General features: G+C 39.8%; 5 protein-coding genes across 13 annotated transcripts in view; 3 read left to right on the top strand and 2 right to left on the bottom strand.

Annotated features, from left to right (window-relative positions):
* The window catches only part of CadN (neural cadherin), a 133,814-nt gene extending 119,396 nt beyond the window's left edge, over nt 1–14,418 (top strand). For 5 of the 8 annotated variants that reach the window (XM_065308383.1, XM_065308381.1, XM_065308384.1 and 2 more), the window contains 4 exons: nt 6,180–6,421; nt 9,445–9,648; nt 11,898–12,068; nt 12,169–14,418. In XM_065308383.1, coding sequence (XP_065164455.1) covers nt 6,180–6,421; nt 9,445–9,648; nt 11,898–12,068; nt 12,169–12,281 — 730 coding nt within the window. In that variant the 3' untranslated portion in view covers nt 12,282–14,418. Of the gene's footprint in view, nt 1–6,179; nt 6,422–8,003; nt 8,243–9,444; nt 9,649–11,897; nt 12,069–12,168 lie in introns of those variants that run through there. The other 3 variants (XM_065308385.1, XM_065308387.1, XR_010549327.1) reach the window with 2 other exon arrangements.
* A 1,025-nt stretch (nt 14,419–15,443) lies between these two features.
* LOC135796383 (solute carrier family 25 member 44) lies at nt 15,444–17,430 on the bottom strand. The gene is made up of 4 exons (XM_065308389.1): nt 16,830–17,430; nt 16,584–16,771; nt 16,340–16,523; nt 15,444–16,283 (listed from the first exon to the last, which is right to left on the bottom strand). The coding sequence occupies exons 1-4, from the start codon at nt 17,101–17,103 to the stop codon at nt 15,964–15,966; spliced, it is 966 nt and encodes a 321-aa protein (XP_065164461.1). The 5' UTR covers nt 17,104–17,430; the 3' UTR covers nt 15,444–15,963.
* A 199-nt stretch (nt 17,431–17,629) lies between these two features.
* On the bottom strand, nt 17,630–18,812 carry ATPsyndelta (ATP synthase, delta subunit). 2 transcript variants are annotated; one of them, XM_065307516.1, is made up of 5 exons: nt 18,666–18,812; nt 18,360–18,472; nt 18,105–18,302; nt 17,933–18,037; nt 17,630–17,843 (listed from the first exon to the last, which is right to left on the bottom strand). In XM_065307516.1, exons 2-5 carry the CDS (start codon nt 18,468–18,470, stop codon nt 17,781–17,783), a joined length of 477 nt encoding a protein of 158 aa, XP_065163588.1. In that variant the 5' UTR covers nt 18,471–18,472; nt 18,666–18,812; the 3' UTR covers nt 17,630–17,780. The 2 variants fall into 2 exon arrangements, with proteins under 2 accessions (XP_065163588.1, XP_065163589.1); XM_065307517.1 differs by having other exon boundaries at nt 18,662–18,771.
* Nucleotides 18,813–18,817: 5 nt separating this feature from the next.
* Nucleotides 18,818–20,296, top strand: LOC135795740 (glyoxylate/hydroxypyruvate reductase A-like). The gene is made up of 4 exons (XM_065307515.1): nt 18,818–19,584; nt 19,639–19,851; nt 19,917–20,074; nt 20,133–20,296. The coding sequence occupies exons 1-4, from the start codon at nt 19,092–19,094 to the stop codon at nt 20,262–20,264; spliced, it is 996 nt and encodes a 331-aa protein (XP_065163587.1). The 5' UTR covers nt 18,818–19,091; the 3' UTR covers nt 20,265–20,296.
* Nucleotides 20,297–20,502: 206 nt separating this feature from the next.
* On the top strand, nt 20,503–21,029 carry LOC135795414 (rhinocerosin-like). Its single transcript, XM_065307097.1, has 2 exons — nt 20,503–20,526; nt 20,694–21,029. Exons 1-2 carry the CDS (start codon nt 20,503–20,505, stop codon nt 21,027–21,029), a joined length of 360 nt encoding a protein of 119 aa, XP_065163169.1.
* The last annotated feature ends 6 nt before the right edge of the window (nt 21,030–21,035 follow it).

Here is a 21,035-nt window from a genome sequence, read left to right as displayed (position 1 = left end):
CCAATTATCATTTGGTTCGCATTTTCGTTCTTCTACGCCGAACGCGCGCGCGGTTTGCGTTGGTTTGGTTTTGGTTTTGCTATGGTTTGCATTGTGTTCCATTACGTTTTCTCTTACAATCGAATCTTATCGTTTCTTAACACAACTATAACTTTCTAAAACGTCTTCTTCTGCGTTTGCGCTATTCTTTGATATTCCTTTTGGTAATTATACGTAACCTACATTTGTTTTTCTTCCAACATAAAGTTTTCATCTTTTAAGAGGGATTATTTATGAATGCATGGTGTGAGCAGGCAGAGTAAAAAAAGCCTCATTACTTTGCGGCCGTGCGGTCGCTTTATTCATTACCAAGTTTACATTCTGTTTACGACCGTGAAATTATAATTTATAATCGTGACGAAAAGTTTCACGCGTAATTAACGCTCGGATGTCGTCCCCTTTGAGTTTTTGACTCTTATACTTTACTCTTACTCTTATCCCCCGACCATCGATTACACGATTAACTTGATGAAGTTCATCATACGAAATATTTGATGAAAATAAATGCTGCGCATTAAATTTTTATTTTTTCTGCGTGAAATACTGAAACGTTGACATTTTTTGCCTCACAATTTGCATCAATATTGAAGTTTTAAACAGAATGACGTCCGTTGTGAAACAAGTTTATGGCTACAATGTAAAAATGTATGGCCTGCGGCGCAGCGGAGCCCCGAGGCTCTCGTTGCGTTGGCGATGTCGGTGGCGGCTGATGTATGGCATACGCATTTGTTTAAATCCGTTCCAAATCCGTTCCGCACACAGCCGTTGTTTATTCCGATAATAGAAATCTTTAACGGCAACGGCACGCATTATTAACCAACGCCGATGACGATGGTGATAGCCAACTACAAATTGTGTAGGCCCCGCAGGAAAAAAATTTATCAACTTTTATTCGGCCAGCAGCGCGCTCATGTTTCCATTTGCATTTATGACAGCGGTGTGCGACGTGCGCACGCTATGTGCGTATATTTTACATTTTGCGGCGGCGGCGGCGCGCGAACGATTTATTTCATTATTGCCGTAGCGGCTTTTAAGGGACGCGCGAGGGCTCTGCCGCGGTTAATGCCGTTTGGCATCGGGAAAAACCTTTGGCGCGACGGCGGTTACGGAGTATATGAGGGTTTTTCGTGTTATTACGTGCCGTCATGCGTTGCGACATCGGCGCGCGGACCCACAATCCGCCCCCACACCACCAACGAAGCCCTAAGCTCCGGCAGCTTGACGACAACAGCGCGAGCGCGAAAATTTAGAGCGATGCGAGCAAGAAACTAGCATAATCTATGTGCCGTTGTTGTAGTTTTCGCCGCTCCGCTAGCGAAAAACGGTTATTTTCATCCCTCCGTTTGGACTTTAAACAAGCAACATTCCGGAAAACCCGGTTACCAAGCCCGATCTTTATGCTGTTGCCGAGCAAGTTTACTACGTGAAAAACAAATGTTAATTTAAGCGAAAATATTTCAGAAAATGCATTAGCTACCGAGCTACCAGCACACTATTTCAACTATTGCACACACTCGGAAAACCCAAAAGGGGACTATTTTTCCACGCCCCCGGGCATAATTGTATCTAATTAAAGGCGTACGTTTCGGAATGATGAAGTGTAACACCCTCAGGGTTGGTTGCGGTGGCAGCACGATTACAACAATCGCCGTGAAAGGTAATTAGGCGTTGCATGCACGCCTATTAGATATAATTACTCTTCGTAATTAATAATTCGCCCATCGCTTTTGACGGCGGCATAAGCGGAATATTTCGATTCCGTCGCAGCATGAACTAGAATCATTTCCAAAAACAATTTTAACTGTTATTCCAACTATGCCGGCGCGAACGTTTAATCGGGCTAATTAGCGTTGCCTGCCAGATAAAATTCTAACTTTGATTCGCGCACATTCGCTAGACTAATTAGTCACTATTATATCTGACGCTATTAATTTCGCGGAATTAAAACGTTTAAAACAATTAATCATGATTTTATGCAAGTAATTGAATTTTTATTTGCCGCGTGAATAATTTAACATAAATAATTGAACGTTTCACCGCGGGCCGATAAAAATGATTGGGTGTAGTTTTTATGTTTGTTTGTTTAATTGGATTATATTAATATCCAATCAAATTTCATAATTGGCAGCGCAAGCAGCGGCATAAAATTGCTTCCGAATCAAATTTTATTTTATGCTGGTAAACTATGCCGCTGGGAATTCATATAAAAATAAAATAAAACCGATTGATTTGTTTGAGTTACCTCTGCATTCGCTGTACACTCGCTGTGAATAACACATGAACGATTTTATTTGCGGTGGCAACGTATAAATTATTATTTCAGCTCGTATTTATACTCGAGAGTGCAGCATTGTTGTCGAAATGTTTTTTATTTTATATATTTTTATTAACGGAATCATTGAAAATTATTGTTGAAGGAAAACTCGTCATAAAATCGAGGTGGCGCGAATCGCCATTGTGATTTGATGAAAAACCCAACTCGACCACATTGTTTGGCATCCCGTGTCGCGATTTATGTAATATTCAATATTTCATGCGCACATATAAATCAATTTTAGCGGGCGCCGGCGGTACCCAAGCGGGCTTGCAACAAGATAACGTCAAAAGTTTATTATAGAATGAATTGCATGTGGCAGCCACGCGCGAACATTTCGTATACACCTCAATGGGAGGACGAGGTCAAAAAATAGGTTATGTGCACGAGTGAACCGGACTCGATTTTTGGTATTTGGTTATCTGTGAATATGTGAACATTCGCATGCTGGTAGGGTGGAATGTGCAGTTAATATCAAAGCGCATTTCATTATTATTAAATCCGACGGATCTATTTTTCGCGTTTACAATTTAAAAGTTTTTTCCATTATGAAATAATTTTGAAGAATGTAGTGCGCTCTTTGTGTTGGATTTACATCCCAGTTGGAGAACTTTAATAATCCTTTACTTCCAGCCATCGGCTTATTGAAATATTTTACGTCCGAAACATAAAACGAATTTATCTACTATACTACTATACGGGGATTTCACGCGCGAGAGTAGTGAGCAGAGTAAGGACGGCGACGCGCCATCGACTTTAACCGCAGGCGTCATCTTGCTAAGCGGCTACCATCGCCCGCCACCGCTGTGTGCTCAACTAAGCTTTTAACGTCATTATTAATGACTTAAATCTTTGGCGTGAATAATAAACCGCATAAATCTTGGGGCGGCGCGCGCGCCCGAAAAACGAAGAAATTTAAAAATTATGAAAATTATACACTGTGCCAACTACGAAGCGCGCGCGCGCGTGTGGAAACTCGAAGAACTCGACAAAACTTTAAGCGTTGCGACGAGAAATCAGTGTGCGCATTTAAAGTGGCGAAAAATGACGCGGAAAACGAATTATCGACGTTTTCGATTATGCGATGGCGATGCGGCGTCGTCCATTGTTCGCAGAAATTGCAATTTAAACTAGACAAAAGTGGACAAAAGTGAGGCAAAGTGGTCGAAAGTTTACGGCTGGAAGTTTATAGTGAAATGTGCACAAAAGCGCGTTTTTATCGTGCAGATTTTAACGCGATTAGAGCGCGTTTGTTATACGAATTCGATATTGTGGCGAGCAAACATTCAATTTTGACGACGATCACCAGGGAATGCGTTTTGCAATTGAATTTTAAACGTTTGTAATAAAATGCGCGACTATGAAATATCAATTTAGTTTTTCCGCGGTGTGAATTACAGTCGCGGCGTACTCGTATATTTCTGCCTGTTGTTTGATCGCATTCCCCAGTTTATATGCATTCTGCGTAGCAGCGCGAATTGTTTGTGTACTTTCAATAGCTTAGTCGAGAATTAATTGTCTGCATTCGCAACGATTGTGGTTTGACCTAAACAGCAATTACCATCAGCGTACAAGGACAAATTCATCGAATGACCCATTCGGTCTTCCTGTGTACAAGTGATCTATTACAATCAAATTGAATAATTACAATGACGATCAGCGAAATTTGCAAATCATTTATGTTTTGTATAAATAAATATGTAATTGGTTGAATCCCGGCTCTGGGAAATTTTTGATGAATTGCTTCCAGTCCAATCGCGATTAAATCTTGTTTAATTTCATTAATTTCACCATTGCGCGGGTATTTAATTAAAACGATTACAAATACTCGATCGATTTCGAACATGGCGCATCAAACGTTCAATTAATTGATGGAAAACCTCCGCGCCAACGAAAAACTCGATTATTATTGTTCCATCACGAAAAACCGAATTGATGAATTAAAATATCGAACGTGATTGACAGTAATTCATCGGGGATAAACTTTAATTAGATGAGGCGCTCAGATCCAATGTAATTATAATTTATTGCTTCCGGTTGATCAGCTCTGTCAATTGGATTAATGCAAATATTGGAGTTTGACTGTGCGGCCTGATTGCTTTGAGATATTGAGCAAATTTAATAATTTGCTGCAAGTAACAGGTTTATGCATTATAGAAAGATACAAACAGTGGGATATGATTCATCGCGCGTGTAATTGGAGCCGAGTGAAATTGGTAAAGTCGTCTGGCGTTTATTTAATTAGCAAAGTTATGGCTGGCTGCATGCTCGTCGCATTTAGCAACTCGATAACACGTAATCCCGTCGCTAATGCGCGCTGTATTAAATCAACGAACGAACGTTGGTTGTTAGTTGTTTAGTCGAGACTTTAAAATTGTTTGCACTAACTTGCGAATACGTCTTATAAGTGAAGCGAAAGTTTACCATAAGAATATAACTTGGGAAGACAACTCGACGGCTGGCAATTTTGAAATTTTCGCTTAGATCTTGTAACATTACATCGGTTAAATCGCACATAAATTATGATATTCTCAAGTTAAAACTTTTTTTCTGCTTTTTAGAAAAAAAATTATATAGTTGCAAAGGTAGTCATCAAAAAAGTAGGCAGGTAATCCAAAGCATGTGTTTATATTTTTGATGAGGTGCATTATTAGTGTCGTCATTGCGTACAAACAAGTTTTTTTCTTTGCGTTTTGCGCGCTGTTTGCGGTAGCTGGTTTGACTTTACTTCGTCTCTCGCAATACAAAAGTTTAATACTTTCTTTCATAATGTTTAATAGGAAAAGTTTGCGTTGCGCGTAAAAGCACTCGCACTCGTACTCGTATACACGGCTTATTCTCAGCTGAAAAGTGCTGAATGTACGCAAGGTGTAAGAATGGAAAATTGCGAGCGAACCGCGCGCGCGGCGTAATGCGACTCACCGCAAAAACGACAAAACCACAAAAAAGCATAACGAAGAAAAGTGACAAAATTCATAAATAATAATGAGGGATGCGGAATAAGAAATGAAGCAGAGCAGGAGAAAAAAAGCTTTACGGACAACAAACGAGAAAAAAAGTTATTTTTCAAGTGAAATAAGAAAACAGCGAAAAAATCTGTTTACATAATGAGCTACACACAGAGAAAACGAATCAGAAAAAGTGTCAAGAATTTTATTCAAATTATATATTTGTTTATGTCGCCTAGTTGGAGTTTTACAATGTGCATAAAATGCAAACGACCAAAAATTAATTGCGTGTTTGCATTTAAATGCAAAATTAAAACGTATATTTTTTTATCGCATCTTTTTTTTTAAACGCGCTAGTTTGATGCTGATTTGTTTGGAAGCGTAACGGAGGTTGAATGCAGAGCGCAAACATAACTTCGTCGTTATGCGCCTTAATCTGGTGTTACTGATGTTGTACGCGGTAATGTTGTTGATATTCATAAGATTTCCCTCAGCCATAAAGGGACGCGGTGGGCTCTTGGGCAAACAACGCCTGGAGAGCCGACTCGTGATTACAACATTCTGGCTGACAATTCATGGCGAAAACCCTTTTTCGGTCTATGAAATGGACTAGTACTCCCTGGATACGATCAAATTAATAGCACGGATTTTTAAACAATGCATAACCTCATTTTGACGATGCGCAGCATTTATTACCATCGAATTTAGGTAGATTATATGAATTATTTAAATCTTTCGATATTGTTTCGTTAATTATTCACTTGTTTACATCACACACGATTTACATCACACTTCATTCAAGATCATTCTCGGCTAGAGCAAAAATCGTGTGATCATTTTGATCATAAATGTTTATTTTCCTAATGGTAACGGCGCAGTTGTGGAGAGGGGCGGGTCATGTCTCCTGATAGCAAGGACTGCATGGATAAGGACGAGTGCCTCGACTTGCCCTGTCTGAACGGCGGCACTTGCATCAACCAGGAGCCGCGGCTGCGCTACCGCTGCATCTGTCCGGATGGTTTCTGGGGCGAGAACTGCGAGCTTATTCAGGAGGGCCAGACGCTCAAGTTGAGCATGGGCGCGCTCGCCGCCATTCTCGTCTGCTTGCTCATCATACTCAGTAAGAGCACCAGACTAACAATCCGAATCTCTCACGCTCTTAGAGCAACCACCCACCTAGTCGGATAAGATCCAGCCATAGCCATAGCTCACTGACTCGAATCTCTTTGCTTCTATTGCATGCCGCATGGGTTTTGTAGAATATTTTAGAGTGCGGTTAGAGGCGTTGAATTGCGCGAATAATAAGTGGTTAGGTATATATTGTATTGTATTGTGTGTGGTGGCGGTTGATGAAAATGCGACGTTGGGAAAAGTGTGGCTGTCATGACATCGAAGATGTTTATGCAAATCGAGGGTGAAATTTATCACGCCTACAATTTTCGTTTTTCTCGCGTTCGATTACATGTCACTTTCACATCGCTTCGAGTTTCAACTGTCGTCGGTCTATTAAAACGCCCAACAATCCCACCACGACCTCAGTATCAGCACATCGGCACGCTGGCGCACAACACATCAGCCATTTTGGTCGCCATGTTGTTGACAACCGAATTTAAAGTGATTGATTATTGTCCTCGATACAACACGCCATCCCAACACGAATTAAAATCACACTTCAACAATCAACGCGAAACACAAAAACGTGCTTGGTGCTTGAACTTTTTCATAATGGCGTTATCAAAATGGCGTCATTCGATCACCTGTTCGGCAGTTTTCATTATCGGTTGACTGTAATTTAATGTTATGCAGCGGCCTGACAACGTCGTCATATCCTGTCGAGTTTAATAACTGCACTCTGGATGCGCAATTATCCATGTCGCTATTTGGTTCACATGCGCGCGACGAACGAGATGCACCTTGTGCAAACATGGCGACGGAGTGCATTAATTCCGGTGGCGGTGACTCGACAAATAGGGCAAATGGGACAAATAGGCTGCCGGATTGACAGATATTGGTACAGCATCGTAGGACACATGTAATTACCGTCAAGATTCAATTATTATGCATCTATGCAGTGGCTACAATTGGAATTTTGATTTAGTACTGCGATCAACACAAATCCAATCTCCCCCAAACCGGTAACACACATTTATTGACATATATTTTATCAATGATATTCCAATCAATTTTGATGATGTCCCCTGATGACAATTAATGATTAATGGCGGCTAGGCTCAAAATTGTCTATATACTTTATAGTGTCGGTGCCTAAGTCAAAGTTTCCTTGATACAAAGTATCCCACAGGTTAGAAACTTATCTAAGCCTTTGTAAATCGACCCGTGCGAAATTTGTACAGCCACACACAAGAACAAAACTCAATTAAACTTTAATTTGAAAGTTTCACTTCCGCCTTCACTGCCACGCCGCCTGCCATTAATATTACTCATATCGACGCAGGCATTAGTGCGGTTTTGTGCGTGTATTGTAGTTCAACGTTTTCTAACTCTAGTGACTAGTAGTAGAATTTGCATGCGCATGATTAGAATTTAGGCCTCTCTTCTTGTCAAAACAACGCCGTGAAATTCGAACAAATCTCAGTCACCGGTCGTTGTCGTCGCAAAGATGGAAATATGGGTATCTTCTGCTGCTGCTACATATCGATTGTTCGCGACGGTAAGTCATCTGAATGTCTCTCCGTATCTAGATGTCCGCAAGGCTACAAATTCCACGAGAGCACCTGCGTCAACGAGAACGAATGCATGTGGACGCCATGCATCAACGGCGGCATTTGCAAGGACTACGACCCTCCGGTGCGGTACGAGTGCGTATGCCCGCTGGGCTACACCGGCGGCCATTGTGAGTTAGAGCTCCTGTCCGCTGGTGCGATTATGCCGTCCAAGGACTTCATCATCGCGTTTATCATTTGCGTGCTGACGCTGCTAGGTAAGCCCGTGTGTTTCTCGGTGTTTTGCAATCAATGAACGCAAGATGTCGACCGCTGAAAAGGGTTAAGGTTAATTGAATGAAACATCACCTAGGAGAACAAAGCGTAAAGTTTCAATTTTAAACGTTTGATCGATTCAAACGCTGTTCTGTTCGCAATTGTGAACGCGAACATGATGGTGCCGGGAAGGAGGTAAAACAGTATTTGCATTTAAATAAATTTCTGCCGGGACCCACCCGCGGGGTCCAAAGCAATTTATTTATTTATAAGATTTGAATGCGCACTTGCGCGAATGTGCGGGAATGGAAATGCGGGGTTGAGAGTGGCGTTGCTCCAATTTTCATAAGCGGCCGTCAGGCATGAAGAAATTGCGGAGGCGCCTGGCTGAGGCGCACGACTGCGCGCGATGTGGAATGATAAATATTAAGTTTTACCATTGTGGCGAAGTGTCTCGAGAGGATTAATTTCTTTGCGGACGCGCTCTCATCCCGCTGCGGGCGCGCGTCGATTTAGAAACAAACAAAATCAGCAGCCGTAGCAGCAGGACGAGCGACGAACGTGATGTCATTTCGAAATTACCGAAAATCGCGCTTCGCTTCGTTTTGTTTCGTTTCGTTAAGTCGTCAGCTGCCATTGATGATGACTTATTGACGAAAACGTCTGCGCCACATGGGCGAACACACCAACCAACACCATGACACGACTAGAGGAGCAATCAGATTCAGCGATCCATTTCAAACTAGGAAAGTATTTTGGTGACATTTGCCATTTAATACCGGCATAATGGGACGACGTGCTGGCTAAAAGCGTTGACGTTGATTGCAAAACCGAAACATGCGCATTAATCAATTTCACTTAATTCCACAACACATGTACATGTTAAATGTTAGAGCACTTTGTAGGTGCTGCGCTAATGAGCATGTGATGGCTTGTTGTATTCTTATTCACTCCGCGACGAAGGCAGACGCACTCAAATCAAACGGGAAGATTAATCACGCGTCTGAAGGGTTGATCTCGATGGTCTGGTTGATTTTAATGTGTCTGTCCGTCTCTAATCCACCGGTTGCCTGCGCGGTGGGTGAATGGCGGTGCGAGAGTTCGACTTGAAAGCTTTCGGTTTCGCCGACGGCTGAAAGTTGAATGAAACGAGTGTAACTGCCGGGGCCGGCATACTAATTGTGAGGCGCATTTTTCTGCACAGTCCTCGTCTTGGTATTCGTGGTGTACAACCGGCGACGCGAGGCGCATATCAAGTATCCGGGGCCCGACGACGACGTGCGCGAAAACATCATCAATTACGACGACGAGGGCGGCGGTGAGGACGACATGACCGCCTTCGACATCACCCCCCTGCAGATACCAATCGGCGGGCCGCTGCCGGAGCTCGCACCACCCAAAATGTCATGTAAGTTTGCGCAAATATTATCACAACTGCTCATAAACTGAATATTAACCAGCAACATCAAAATGAATATGATAATGAGCTTGATTGCATTGCAAGCCGGAAAAGTCACCGTAATCCGGGCCTGGGTTTTGGAAATTTTTTTGGGCCTATATCAGTGGCCATCTTGAAAAATTGCATCAAATGATATAATCCTGAGTTATTTCGATGCTTTTAAAAAGTCCCGTGTATTTTTTTCCGCCGACAGCGAAAACGAGATGAAACTGAGCTTTTTTTCACTCAAAGATCGTCTTGCCGGTTGGTTTTTTCGCCGTTTTGGCGTACGTGTTGTCCATATTCGTGACCGGAATACGCGCAGCCACTTTGCCGCCATTTCGGCAAAATCAACTAAGGTCGAAAATATCCGGTTAAAATATCGTTTGCTCTACGGATCATATCGTAGCTTGCGCGCTCACGTCACGTCGACCTCAACTCGGGAGTCTATTAAAATAACCTTGGAGGGAGCGGAAGCAAAAGATCCTTGGTTTTATACTTTTCGGCTGTTTACTTTGAGTTTGCTTCTGGGCTCTCTCCGAATTTGCGTTCGCGGGTGATATTTTAATATGTATGCAGCATCTCTGGAAATATCTAAACGAGATACTGGCATAACACAACAATGAATTTACTCGCGGTTTCGCGATTTTTAGTAGCACCCCGCGTGCGCGCACAATGGCGCCGCGATGAAGAGATTACGTCTAATGGAATTATAATTAAATTTAGGTCGACGGATTTTATAATTTTACTCACTCCTAAATGCTTATTAAGAACTCCAGGTAAACAGAAGTTATGTAGACTTCCGCGGAATGTATACACACCTTCAAAGAGGAATTAAATATTAAAGCAACATTTTTTTGTTAAACCTATTTACAAAGGAGCGTAAAAAAGCGGGGTTTCTTTGTGTTTCAGAAAGTAGAAATTTTAATTATGTTCTTTGAGTAACCGAATATTCTTCGACAAAAGGATAAAAGCTGACAGAAGAAGTTCAAGTGAATGTAATGTGTGCGTTTTAATATATTGCCAAAGTTTGCGTTTTCTCTGGTCGAAAAAGGAATTTTCGTTTCGGATCAGATTAAAAGAAAACGCACATTGAAAGTTCCACGGGTTTTACGACTGATTTTACTACTCGAATCTCGACGTGAAACTTGTGCGGCCGGACTCTTAAAAAGTACACCGAATAAATCGTCCGCTTTTGTTTGCGCGTGTTTTTCCGCCCGCGCGTATCATTTCCATTCGGCGGGCGCCACACGTTTAAAACGCCTTCTTCCAGCGTGTACGAGGGGGCGAGACGTGCCGTGTGCACAACAAAATTGTTTTATCGCGCAACCACCCCCACGACCCGAACCATCGCGCTTTATGGTGCACCAAAAGTTTGGTTATTGCTTTCCTTTACTTTTTATTCTAGTTTATGCAACTCTGTTATAGAGTTTGTTTTGTCACGACCGTCACAATGCCTTCATTGTGCACACTCAGAGCGCGCATCATTAAGAATGGCCGGATTAAATTAAACGAGTTTGTTAATGACTGTCATATATTCGCTCGATATGAAACGCCAGAATAAATCGTTTACTTTTTGCACAATTCATGCATCAGTTCACTTCAGTTAATTCAAACTTTTTCTGATTACTTTTCTGTCGCGAAAATTAGAAATCACAAATTACATTTGCATTGTGATATAAAATTGAGTTTGTATTCAATGCATTCGACACATATCAATTGGATTGCTTTGATGTTTTGACGTTTCCGTGTTTGGCCCGGCCGCCATGTTGAATTCTTGGAATCAGCTTGTAATTGAACGCGCGTAATTCAATATGAAAAATGTCGCAGTGGCGCAGATTTCCGAGCGTGATTTACGACTGAGGCGGCGGCGGTTGTGATTTACCTGAAACCATTTGCATTCGAAAGTAGTTCCGGCGCGCGGCCGACGCGACGTTTCGAGTTTAATTCATATTCGATCGGCGGAAAGCCGCCATGGCGGAAAAGCGCTTCGCATACACATAATTCACTCGGATTTGGTCATTGAAAATCGCCCATCGACCACATTCATAACGCGAAATATGAATATGAAACGAGCATCAATGCGCTCAACTAAATTTGTCGTTAGTATTCAGTTGGTGGGCGCAATTAAGCGCCCAGTATGCGATTTGCTTCCACGGTCTATTCCAATCGTATTGTCCTAGTGGTTTATGTTCTAATTCGGGGTTGAATTTCCGCAGTTAACATCATGAGCATGGCACCCGGACAGGAGCCCAACGTTGGCGTCTTCATCGACGAGCACAAGAAGCGCGCCGACAGCGATCCGAACGCACCGCCCTTCGACGATTTGAGGAATTACGCCTACGAGGGCGGCGGTAGCACAGCTGGTTCTCTCAGCTCTCTCGCCTCAGGTTGGTTGGAGCAATCAGCAATAAATAAAACACTTGTGCCCGCAAATCTCGCGCGCGCCCACGCTTTGAAGACTGATTGTGTGATTGATTCGTTTTTCAGCTGGATCGGACGATGAACAGCAGGAGTACGACTACCTGGGCGCTTGGGGACCGCGCTTTGACAAGCTGGCTGACATGTACGGCCCCGGGGAAGAGACTGAACAGGAGGAATAAATCACAACATCAACCCCCGCGACGCACTTGCGACTTTGCGTCGAAATTTGATACTCAACACTCGAAACCAAAAATGAAGCCGAAGGCGCAAGGAAAGCTGAATCCAAAAGTGTAACCAAATAATTTAAGCTGAAAAAGGAAACTCACGACGAGGCGCACGATAAGGGCTAAATAATTGTGCGCGATAAATACTCGTAATTATGTGGATGAAATGGATATTGCAAACCAAGTACGAACGACATTCCTCTCCATCTTTCTTAGCTTACCGCGTGGCCGCCATGTTCACGTGTTCCATAAGACTGTTCTCTGCAGTTTCGCGACTGCGTTATATAATTGTAGAAAATTATATATATACAGACCACAACGTTAACATTATGATTGCATAATGAAACACTTACGAACACTAACTTGTGACTGTGTTAGGTTTCTTACTTAAAAGTTTTTAACGTTTTTCAAGTTTGAATTTGAATGTCCACTGCCATATGCACCACTCTACTACCACGGTCATTGTCTAGTTTAATTGACTCAACTCGACACTTTACGACTGTTTTCCACGAGACAAGAGAGGCGTGTGCGTAGGTTAATACATTTTTGGTACGTCCTTTTTACAAAACTTCCGACTTGTTTTAAAAAATGCTAAAATTTCAACTATCGCATAGCCTAAGAAATCAGTAAACAATACAGCATAAAGAAAAACCCGGATTCGAATGCATACATGCATAATATTATTGTTGTGAGTCTGTAATGTTGCGTATGTTTAACGACGATGACGAAGAAAAAAACCCGGAAAAGTAAACGGGCCGCAAAACGAACATCTCAAAATGTAACGTTAATTAAATGCCAGTATTCCTACCAACAATGATGAAAATTGAACATTTTAGTTGTAGTTGTACGATGATAAGGATAAGAAGCACGATATTAAAAGTGGACGGGAGGGAGGGAAGCAGGAGGAACGAAGATGAGCAAACAAGTCATTACATTCTAGGTCAAATTACAGGTGTAGAGTAGTTTAACAATGAAATATACATAAAGAAAAAAATAATTAATTAATGATAAGCGTATGCGAGGTGCGTGAATGTGCTGGATTTTTCGAACGGACTATTTAACGATGAGGAAAACTTACACGTTTAAGATGAATTACCTAATTAATATAATATATGACTAACGATAAATGATTTTAGCGGTGTGTGATTGATTCAGGTCGCACGATCGGTGACATAAGTAAGAGTAAATTAATTATTTATTGTATATAGCTCACATTGAATCACATCGTTTTGATAATAGCACTGTGCATCTCTTTGCAAGAAACCAAAATACAAAGCAAGTAACTGATGATGTATTTAATTGCCATGGACGTGATATAATAATGTTCGAGGCGTTTTTGTTAAGGAAATTGACGATCATTCGATGGGCTCACTAGAGGCAAGATAAGCGCAAAATGGAAACAAACGAGAAAATACTTTCAGTGTTGTAGTTATTATGTATATAGTTTGCGAATGGCGGAGCGAACGATTGCAAGACACAATTATACACATTCTCACTCACTCACTCACGCATGTCACACACCCAGATGACACACAGATTGTAAAATGTAATGTTCAAAAAGACATACAAGAAATACCAGAGCGAAAGAACGGTTGCGAGTCCGTGCCAATTATCCTATAACTTAAATTAATTACATGTAACAACTTCTCGAATGCTGTCTAAGTAAATTTAAACATTTAAATTACATTTACCAATTAATTACCAATGAATGGCGAATGGGATGAAATTCGACAACTAATAATCTGTGTTTGCACTTGTGTATTGTTTAAAGATGTATACTTAATATTTATATTATATATAAACAACATGAATCTTATGACGAACAATCGCACTGATCACATCACGGCAAGATCAGCAAAAGTTGTGCGACATCATTTGTTCATATTTCATTCTCATTGTGTGGAAATGCATTGAATTCCACGTGCAATTGCATTCATTGCGTTCATTTTCAACTTTTTGAGTGATTTCTAGTGAAATTTTCTGATTTTATATTGTCAATGATATTGTAGAACGTATGAACATATGATTTGTATGTAATATATGATTTCTATTTGAGAAGAATATATCTGCGATCGTTTTCTTTACGCATGAATTGTCGTGTTTTAAAAGTTTAAATCGATCATGATAGAACACACATTCATAGAAATCTCGATTGGCAACACTGCGTCTTTCTAGCGCTTCTTTTGCCCGCCAAATCGGCAGGATCGCAGGTATCGGCAGCGATAAGACAAACTTCTGATAGTAAATTTGTTGTTCACTATTTAGTATTTGTCGCCGCGTGGCCGAGTAAAGACGTATTGTTGTGTTGTGTTCTGTGCATTGCAGTGTCTCTGATGAGGTGATCAACAACATAATAAGGTATGTTCTGTATATGTAAATTTGGTAACGCGAAAAGGTGATAACAATAGTGTATAGACACTTGCTGTTGTTTTGTTAGGAATTAATTAGATTTCAAGTCGTTTCTAGGTTGCTATATTGTTTCTGATCTAATACTGAACGAGAAACCTGTATTCACATCGTAAACAAACAACGAATACTCTTTCATAATTTCAAGTTCGTTAATTTTATGTTTGTCGAATAGCTGAGTTTTGATCAAAACAATGAACTGATTTCAATTTTCCGGGTACATATCACGGTGAATGAAAGTATCGTGATCGTTACACACATTTGAAACTGTTTAAAATTTTATTCATCCTGAAATTATCAAAAGATTTTATGGAATTTATATTCAATTTCCGCAGAACAGTAGAACGTTAACCACAATGAAGGAAATTTCATTAATTTTTTTCACTAGTCTTGCGTTGATTCTGGAAAAGACGTTTTTATCTTCTTTACTGTGAGTTTTGCTTCCTTGCTAGTTATTAATAGTCGTTAATATTGGAATTCGTGTTTCCGCTGAAAGAATTTAATTGAGAACGAGAATTTAATTAAATACATTTCACTATGATTATAATTTCGATAAGAATAGACGAAGTTGTCAGACAGTAATTGAAATGAGTTTTTTTTTCTCTTTTTTGTTTTGCGTAAATTGCAAACACGTGCAATAATACGTAATTATTACTCTAATCGAATCGCACTTTGATTACAGTACATATAACTAAAAGATAACGAATAATCGAATCGTGGACTGTCAATACTTGACCATTTATTGTGAATACTTTCATTTAACATCCATTCAATATATTTTTCACATATATGTTCAACAGACTCCTGATCACAATAATTGCTCTAACTTTGACTGCTAAAGGCAATGCCTCGATTGCCTCCGTGTTGATTGCACATAAGTTATTAACATACAAATAAAAAGCTTTATGCCAACAGTGATATAAACTATAAAACAACAAAATAGATACGCGTACAATTTTTCCAATAAAAAAATTGCGTCAACAAAACATTTGTAAGTAGTAATAAAAACATGTGTACAACATAGATAAATAAAAGACGAAATATTTGCCCCGTGCATTATTTCATTTCGTTAATATTTGGTATCTAAATATGGTATCCCTTGAGTTTGCAACTGCGACTTACGCTAAATAACAATGACTTCTTAGATAACGCGAACACAATTCGCCAAACATCATCACCATCGCACTGAAATTTCGCTAAATCTTTTGACTACTTTGATCCACGCGCGTCTTCACCAGCGCACGAACTCTTTGTACTCGTCGTTCACCGATACTCTTTTTATTGTCTCGTATCCTAGTATAATGCTAAAGCTAAATGACGCGGATTGTATCAGTCGTGCACTCAAGCCCTTGCAAAACATGAGCATGCCCTCTTCGCGCCAAAGGTCTCGGAAAGCTATCCTCATCGACTCCAGCCGCTGCACTTGCAGACGTGCGCGCACCACATCGAGAGGATTCGTTATTATGGTTGTCGTGAATCCTCCGAGAGTGCCGGCGATTGTTTGAATGAGTAAATGAGATACATGAGAAGGTAATATATTGTGCAATTCATCTGCAAATATTACCAAACAATTAGAATAATTATTTAGAGAGAAATCAAATGATTACCTTGATACAGATGATAAAATGCCCACCAAAGTGCCGAATTAGGAACATATGCACATAAGCTTGCTGTATAGCCACGATAAAAGCCACCAATCCCATCAGTTTTCAAAATATGTTTGATAACTTCAGTGGTTAAAGTAAGACGCGAAGCGCCTTCATATTTTATGCCCAATGGATTAAATTCAACCTAAATATCAAATTAAAGCAATGCAATAAGGTTTAAATTATTATCGAAATGGATACTCACTGATGATGAACCTTTATTTTGTACTCCCATCATCATCAAATGTTGGCTGATGACATCAAATGGCACAATAATTGTCTGTCCAACAAGTGATGCTGATCCACCAGCAACTAGTGCCCTAATTCTGGAGTCAATTTGTTTTTGTGCAAGTACATGTCTGACTCCCTCATATGTTGATACATAAAAAACACCTAAATCACATGTTTTAGGTGAGTTACTCATGTGCACCAAGATTCAAGTTTTGCTCACCACTAAATATTTGAACTGATGATATCCAGAAGCCTCGATACAGCCCAACAAAGCCTTCACACCCCAGAATTTTCCTGTAGGCATCAATCATGCCTGTGTACACATTATTGTGCTTCTGTATCTGGAGACGCGTCTTTATCAGCGTGAGTGGATAAAGCGCACAACGTACAGTGAATGAACTCAGCATTGATAATGGAAAAAACTTAGCTTTGTTCATCATTTCCCATTCAATGGTACGAATGTACGGATCCGACTTTTCCAGTGAGGTCTCCATCGTCCAACGTGCGCAGCGAGCGTTGTTATGAGATAAATGAAACTGCTTTAGGATATCATTATTGCTTTGATGGTGAAATATTTAAATTTTTCACAATAGTGTCTCATAACTTTGGGCCGTGACGGATGCGGACGAGGGTGAATTTCATGTTTTCTTGAACGACTGGGCACTGGTGCTAGCGACGCTATGTTATCATAATTTTGTACGGGCTGTCTGAATTTGGTGCGGTCGTTGGAGAGCACGACTTAGCTCGCCCTACGACTTTGTTTTGTTGACAATTGACATGGACATTGGCATGACAGATAACAGCAGGAGCCATCAGCAGGAAAATTACGTTATGTTCGAATGCCACTGTCTAGTTAGTTTGTTTTCGTTGGGATTGCAGCACTGCTGATTCCCCCACCAAAAGGTTATTCAATAATCGAATGAGACAGGGAAGTTGCTTCTCAAATTAATTTATTTATCTATGAAAGCTAAATTAAATACTAGTACATCCACTTTTATTGTTTGAAATAATACATTGATACTTATTTAGTTTATTTTATTTTGAAGAACTAGTACAATGGCATTGGTGGCTGATGTATGATTATGCCTTGAACAAAAAGTGGAGTATAACTTGCACTTATCTCCAAACAATAATGTTTCTTTTTTACTATACAATAACTATGACAGACACTTTATTCGCACGCCTTCACTAACGCTTCGCCGACTTCCACGGCGATTTGTCCCTCTGCACGTGCCTGTAAAAAGAGAAATATATATTCATATAGTCATTCATATAGTCAGTCATATATATTTTGGTCGTTAAACTAAATGAATGTTTTCTTACAACGTCAGTGGTGGCAGAAGAAAGTTGACTTTGCGCCTTGCTCAGAACGTCACGCGCGGCAGAGATGTCTAGGTTATCAACTGGGCAGGCTTCTTCAGCCAAAACCTGTAATATTATTTAATAAGTTACATAAAAATAATTTTAAAGCCACAAAATGTAAGTTATTATATACCTGTACTGAGGAATCATCATTGATGGTAACAGTGCCACTAGAAACAAAGTATTTCTTGGAACCACCCTCATTCTCAATAACAGTAACCACTCCAGGTTTCAACACAGCCAGGGTGGGCACATGTTTAGGCAGGATACCAAATGCTCCAGAGAAGGATGGTACATCCACTTGCCTTACTGACACACCATTGTAGAAGACCTAGATAACAAATAGCATTAGACTTTCAGTTTTAAAAGTTAGCTGCATGCATTGTACCTGGTTGCCAGCAGCAAAAGTGAAGTTCATTTCGTCGGCATAACCGCGCTTTGCGATATTGTTCAGCGAAGAACGTGTGAGCAGACGGGAGAAGGAACGTACGGCAGCCATCTCTGTAAAGAAGTGATATTCTCAGTCAAAATCAAAGATGTAAGACCTCTAAATACAGTTATCAATTCAGTGTAACCTCAAATATTACATAATCTCAAATGAAAAAGAGATCAAAGATAGACTATTAATTCAATGTTGGGATTAAAGCTGGCATTGTTTGAAAGATTATAATTGTTTTATCATTTGCTTACTTACTATTTTGTTGAAGTAAGTAGAAAACTTTGAGAAACCGCACAACTTGCCGTACTCAATTAATGATTCCTTGTCAACTTGGGGAATGTTTTGCGCAGAGGTTGGTGGAACGAGCTGTCATGCAGCGCCCTCTCGCATCGTTCTTTAAAACTAAAACTACTTTCACCTTCATCCAGCTGCATGTTACACAGAACTTAAGATTTTCTTTTGAAGTTAAGGAAAAAATCATGTTTTTAGTTTAATTATAAAGTGTTTTTGTTTGTAACCACTTGATGCATACATTAAAAACCGTTCGTTAGTGATTGTTTCCCACTGAACTTAGGTGAACTAGACGGTAACAAAGTCCAATTATCGATTATATAACGTGTTTATGCTGATACATCATAAAAACTTTTGAAAACATTTGTAAATTTTTACATCATTTCAAATATGAAACCAATTAATGTAGGTGTTCTTTCTAAAATCCCAAACCTATTGCGAGAACTGCAAGTGAAACTAACCTCTGATTCACTATTAAACCTAGCAAGAGTTACTGCAATTAACAACTGTGGAAATTCCAAAAATGATTTTAAAGATATAGACGTAATTGTTGCTGATTATGATTTAGTAGGGCCGCATTTATACACCTTGGAAAATGTTAAGTTTATACAAGGTACCTGGGCGGGTATTGATGCTTTACTTCCGCATATTAAACCGGAATTGAAATTAAATGTACCGATATTTCGGTTTTCCGGCAACCATTTTGGAAAAATCATTTCCGAGTATGTTGTTGCATGCATTGTTAATCACGAAAGGGACTTTTTTAAAGTGCATGATAATCAATGCGGGAAGAAATGGTCACAAGAAGGGAAAATTCACACTTACAGAACAATTTATGATATGACCATTGGTGTGATGGGTGTGGGCCAAATTGGCAGTAGATGTAAGTTTACAAGAGACATTATTAATCAAAATTTAATCTAATAATCATTTTTAGTGATACAGACTTTAAAATTTATGGGTGCCAATGTCCGTGCTCTTGGTCGTCGGTCTACTATTGATAAGAATGAATTTCATTTCGTTGATGAATATTTCCAATCAACTGAGTTGAGTGCATTCCTGGGAAAATGTGATTATATCGTTAATACTTTGCCGAATACAGCAGAAACACGAGGGTTGCTTAATCATCCAAAGTTAGAAGCTTGCAGAGGTAATTACTACCACAAACAAAACAAGTACTAAACCAATCTTGATTTGTTGTTATTGTGTGTTAAGATAAAAGTCCTGTTTTTATTAACGTCGGTCGAGGAGGAATCATCTCCGATGAATCTTTATTCCAAGCAATAGATAACAATTTGTTGTCACACGCGTATTTAGACGTTTTCAATCAAGAACCGTTGCCGGAACAACATTTATTTTGGACATCACCAATGGTACATATATTAAAGTAGTTTTTTTTTTATAATTACCTGACTTAATCCTCATTTTTAGATTAAAATTACTCCACATGTGGCAGCTACGAGTCGACCACAAGACATCGCCGAGCAATTCATAGAAAACTTTAACTTATTTCATAAAAATGAAGTTGTGCCTTCCATGTTAGATTTTTCTAAGGGATATTAATTGATGTACAAAATATATTTTTATATCTCCAACTTTTATTGGTTTATTTAGATATAAATAAGAAAAAAACGTGGTTATGGTGATTCCCGCACATTAAAGCAATTCCTTATCATCATGTAAAACACAACTACACTGATCAAGTCAGTGAATGTTAATCATAATATGTGTATATGCAACATGAAATCTTTTGTGAATTACAAAATCCCACAGACTTGTGATTGTGTGATTCACCAGTAATATGGATCATAAAAAGTTCTTCTCAGTATAAAAGCACATCGATCTTTTCAAACAGCATCAGTTCAGCAACTGCAAGCAATTGAACAAGTTCTTAATTAAAACAAAAAAAAAACTTAACAACAAATAACATGGTAATTAATTGAAATACTCTACATATAAAACAATAATATAATAATTTAATTTCTTTTTCAGATGTTTGTGAAACTTGGAGTTTTCCTCGCTTTGGCTGCCATTGCCATCGCTTATCCAACGAACTTCAACGATAATGAAATTGACTTCAACGGGGAATTGAACCAGTATGTGCCGCTAGAGGATGTGGTCGAATACCAGCCGCTGTACCTTGTGCGCGCACGCCGCGAAATCCAATTTGATCCGCACGTAAATAAACAGGACGGCACCACCAACGCAGGCGGTTCCATCACTCACCGGGGCGACAATCATGAAGTCACCGGTCACTGGAACAAGAATGTTGCTGGACCCGGCAGATCAAGGGCTAACTATGGTGTTCGTGGCAGTTTCAAATGGTAAATAAAA

The sequence above is a fragment of the Atheta coriaria genome, unplaced genomic scaffold, assembly GCF_025399875.1.
Source record: "Atheta coriaria isolate IRGN ID8LTWV9N9 unplaced genomic scaffold, Caltech_Dcor_3.1 hic_scaffold_7_pilon, whole genome shotgun sequence".
NCBI lineage: Eukaryota > Metazoa > Arthropoda > Insecta > Coleoptera > Staphylinidae > Dalotia > Dalotia coriaria.
This window is presented reverse-complemented; position numbering and strand designations above follow the sequence as displayed.

What these genes read in the sequence shown, in the direction of transcription:
- LOC135796383 (XM_065308389.1), bottom strand. Translation starts at nt 17,103, where the DNA reads ATGGAGACCTCACTGGAAAAGTCGGATCCGTACATTCGTACCATTGAA. An exon ending in ATCAGTTCAAATATTTAGTG is followed by an intron (nt 16,772 to 16,829) that starts GTGAGCAAAACT and finishes CATGTGATTTAG; the next exon opens with GTGTTTTTTATGTATCAACA. An exon ending in ATTTTATCATCTGTATCAAG is followed by an intron (nt 16,284 to 16,339) that starts GTAATCATTTGA and finishes TAATATTTGCAG; the next exon opens with ATGAATTGCACAATATATTA.
- ATPsyndelta (XM_065307516.1), bottom strand. Translation starts at nt 18,470, where the DNA reads ATGGCTGCCGTACGTTCCTTCTCCCGTCTGCTCACACGTTCTTCGCTG. An exon ending in ATGATGATTCCTCAGTACAG is followed by an intron (nt 18,038 to 18,104) that starts GTATATAATAAC and finishes ATAATATTACAG; the next exon opens with GTTTTGGCTGAAGAAGCCTG. An exon ending in CTTCTGCCACCACTGACGTT is followed by an intron (nt 17,844 to 17,932) that starts GTAAGAAAACAT and finishes CTCTTTTTACAG; the next exon opens with GCACGTGCAGAGGGACAAAT.
- LOC135795740 (XM_065307515.1), top strand. Translation starts at nt 19,092, where the DNA reads ATGAAACCAATTAATGTAGGTGTTCTTTCTAAAATCCCAAACCTATTG. An exon ending in AAAGTTAGAAGCTTGCAGAG is followed by an intron (nt 19,852 to 19,916) that starts GTAATTACTACC and finishes TTGTGTGTTAAG; the next exon opens with ATAAAAGTCCTGTTTTTATT. An exon ending in TATTTTGGACATCACCAATG is followed by an intron (nt 20,075 to 20,132) that starts GTACATATATTA and finishes CCTCATTTTTAG; the next exon opens with ATTAAAATTACTCCACATGT.
- LOC135795414 (XM_065307097.1), top strand. Translation starts at nt 20,503, where the DNA reads ATGGATCATAAAAAGTTCTTCTCA. An exon ending in ATCATAAAAAGTTCTTCTCA is followed by an intron (nt 20,527 to 20,693) that starts GTATAAAAGCAC and finishes TTTCTTTTTCAG; the next exon opens with ATGTTTGTGAAACTTGGAGT.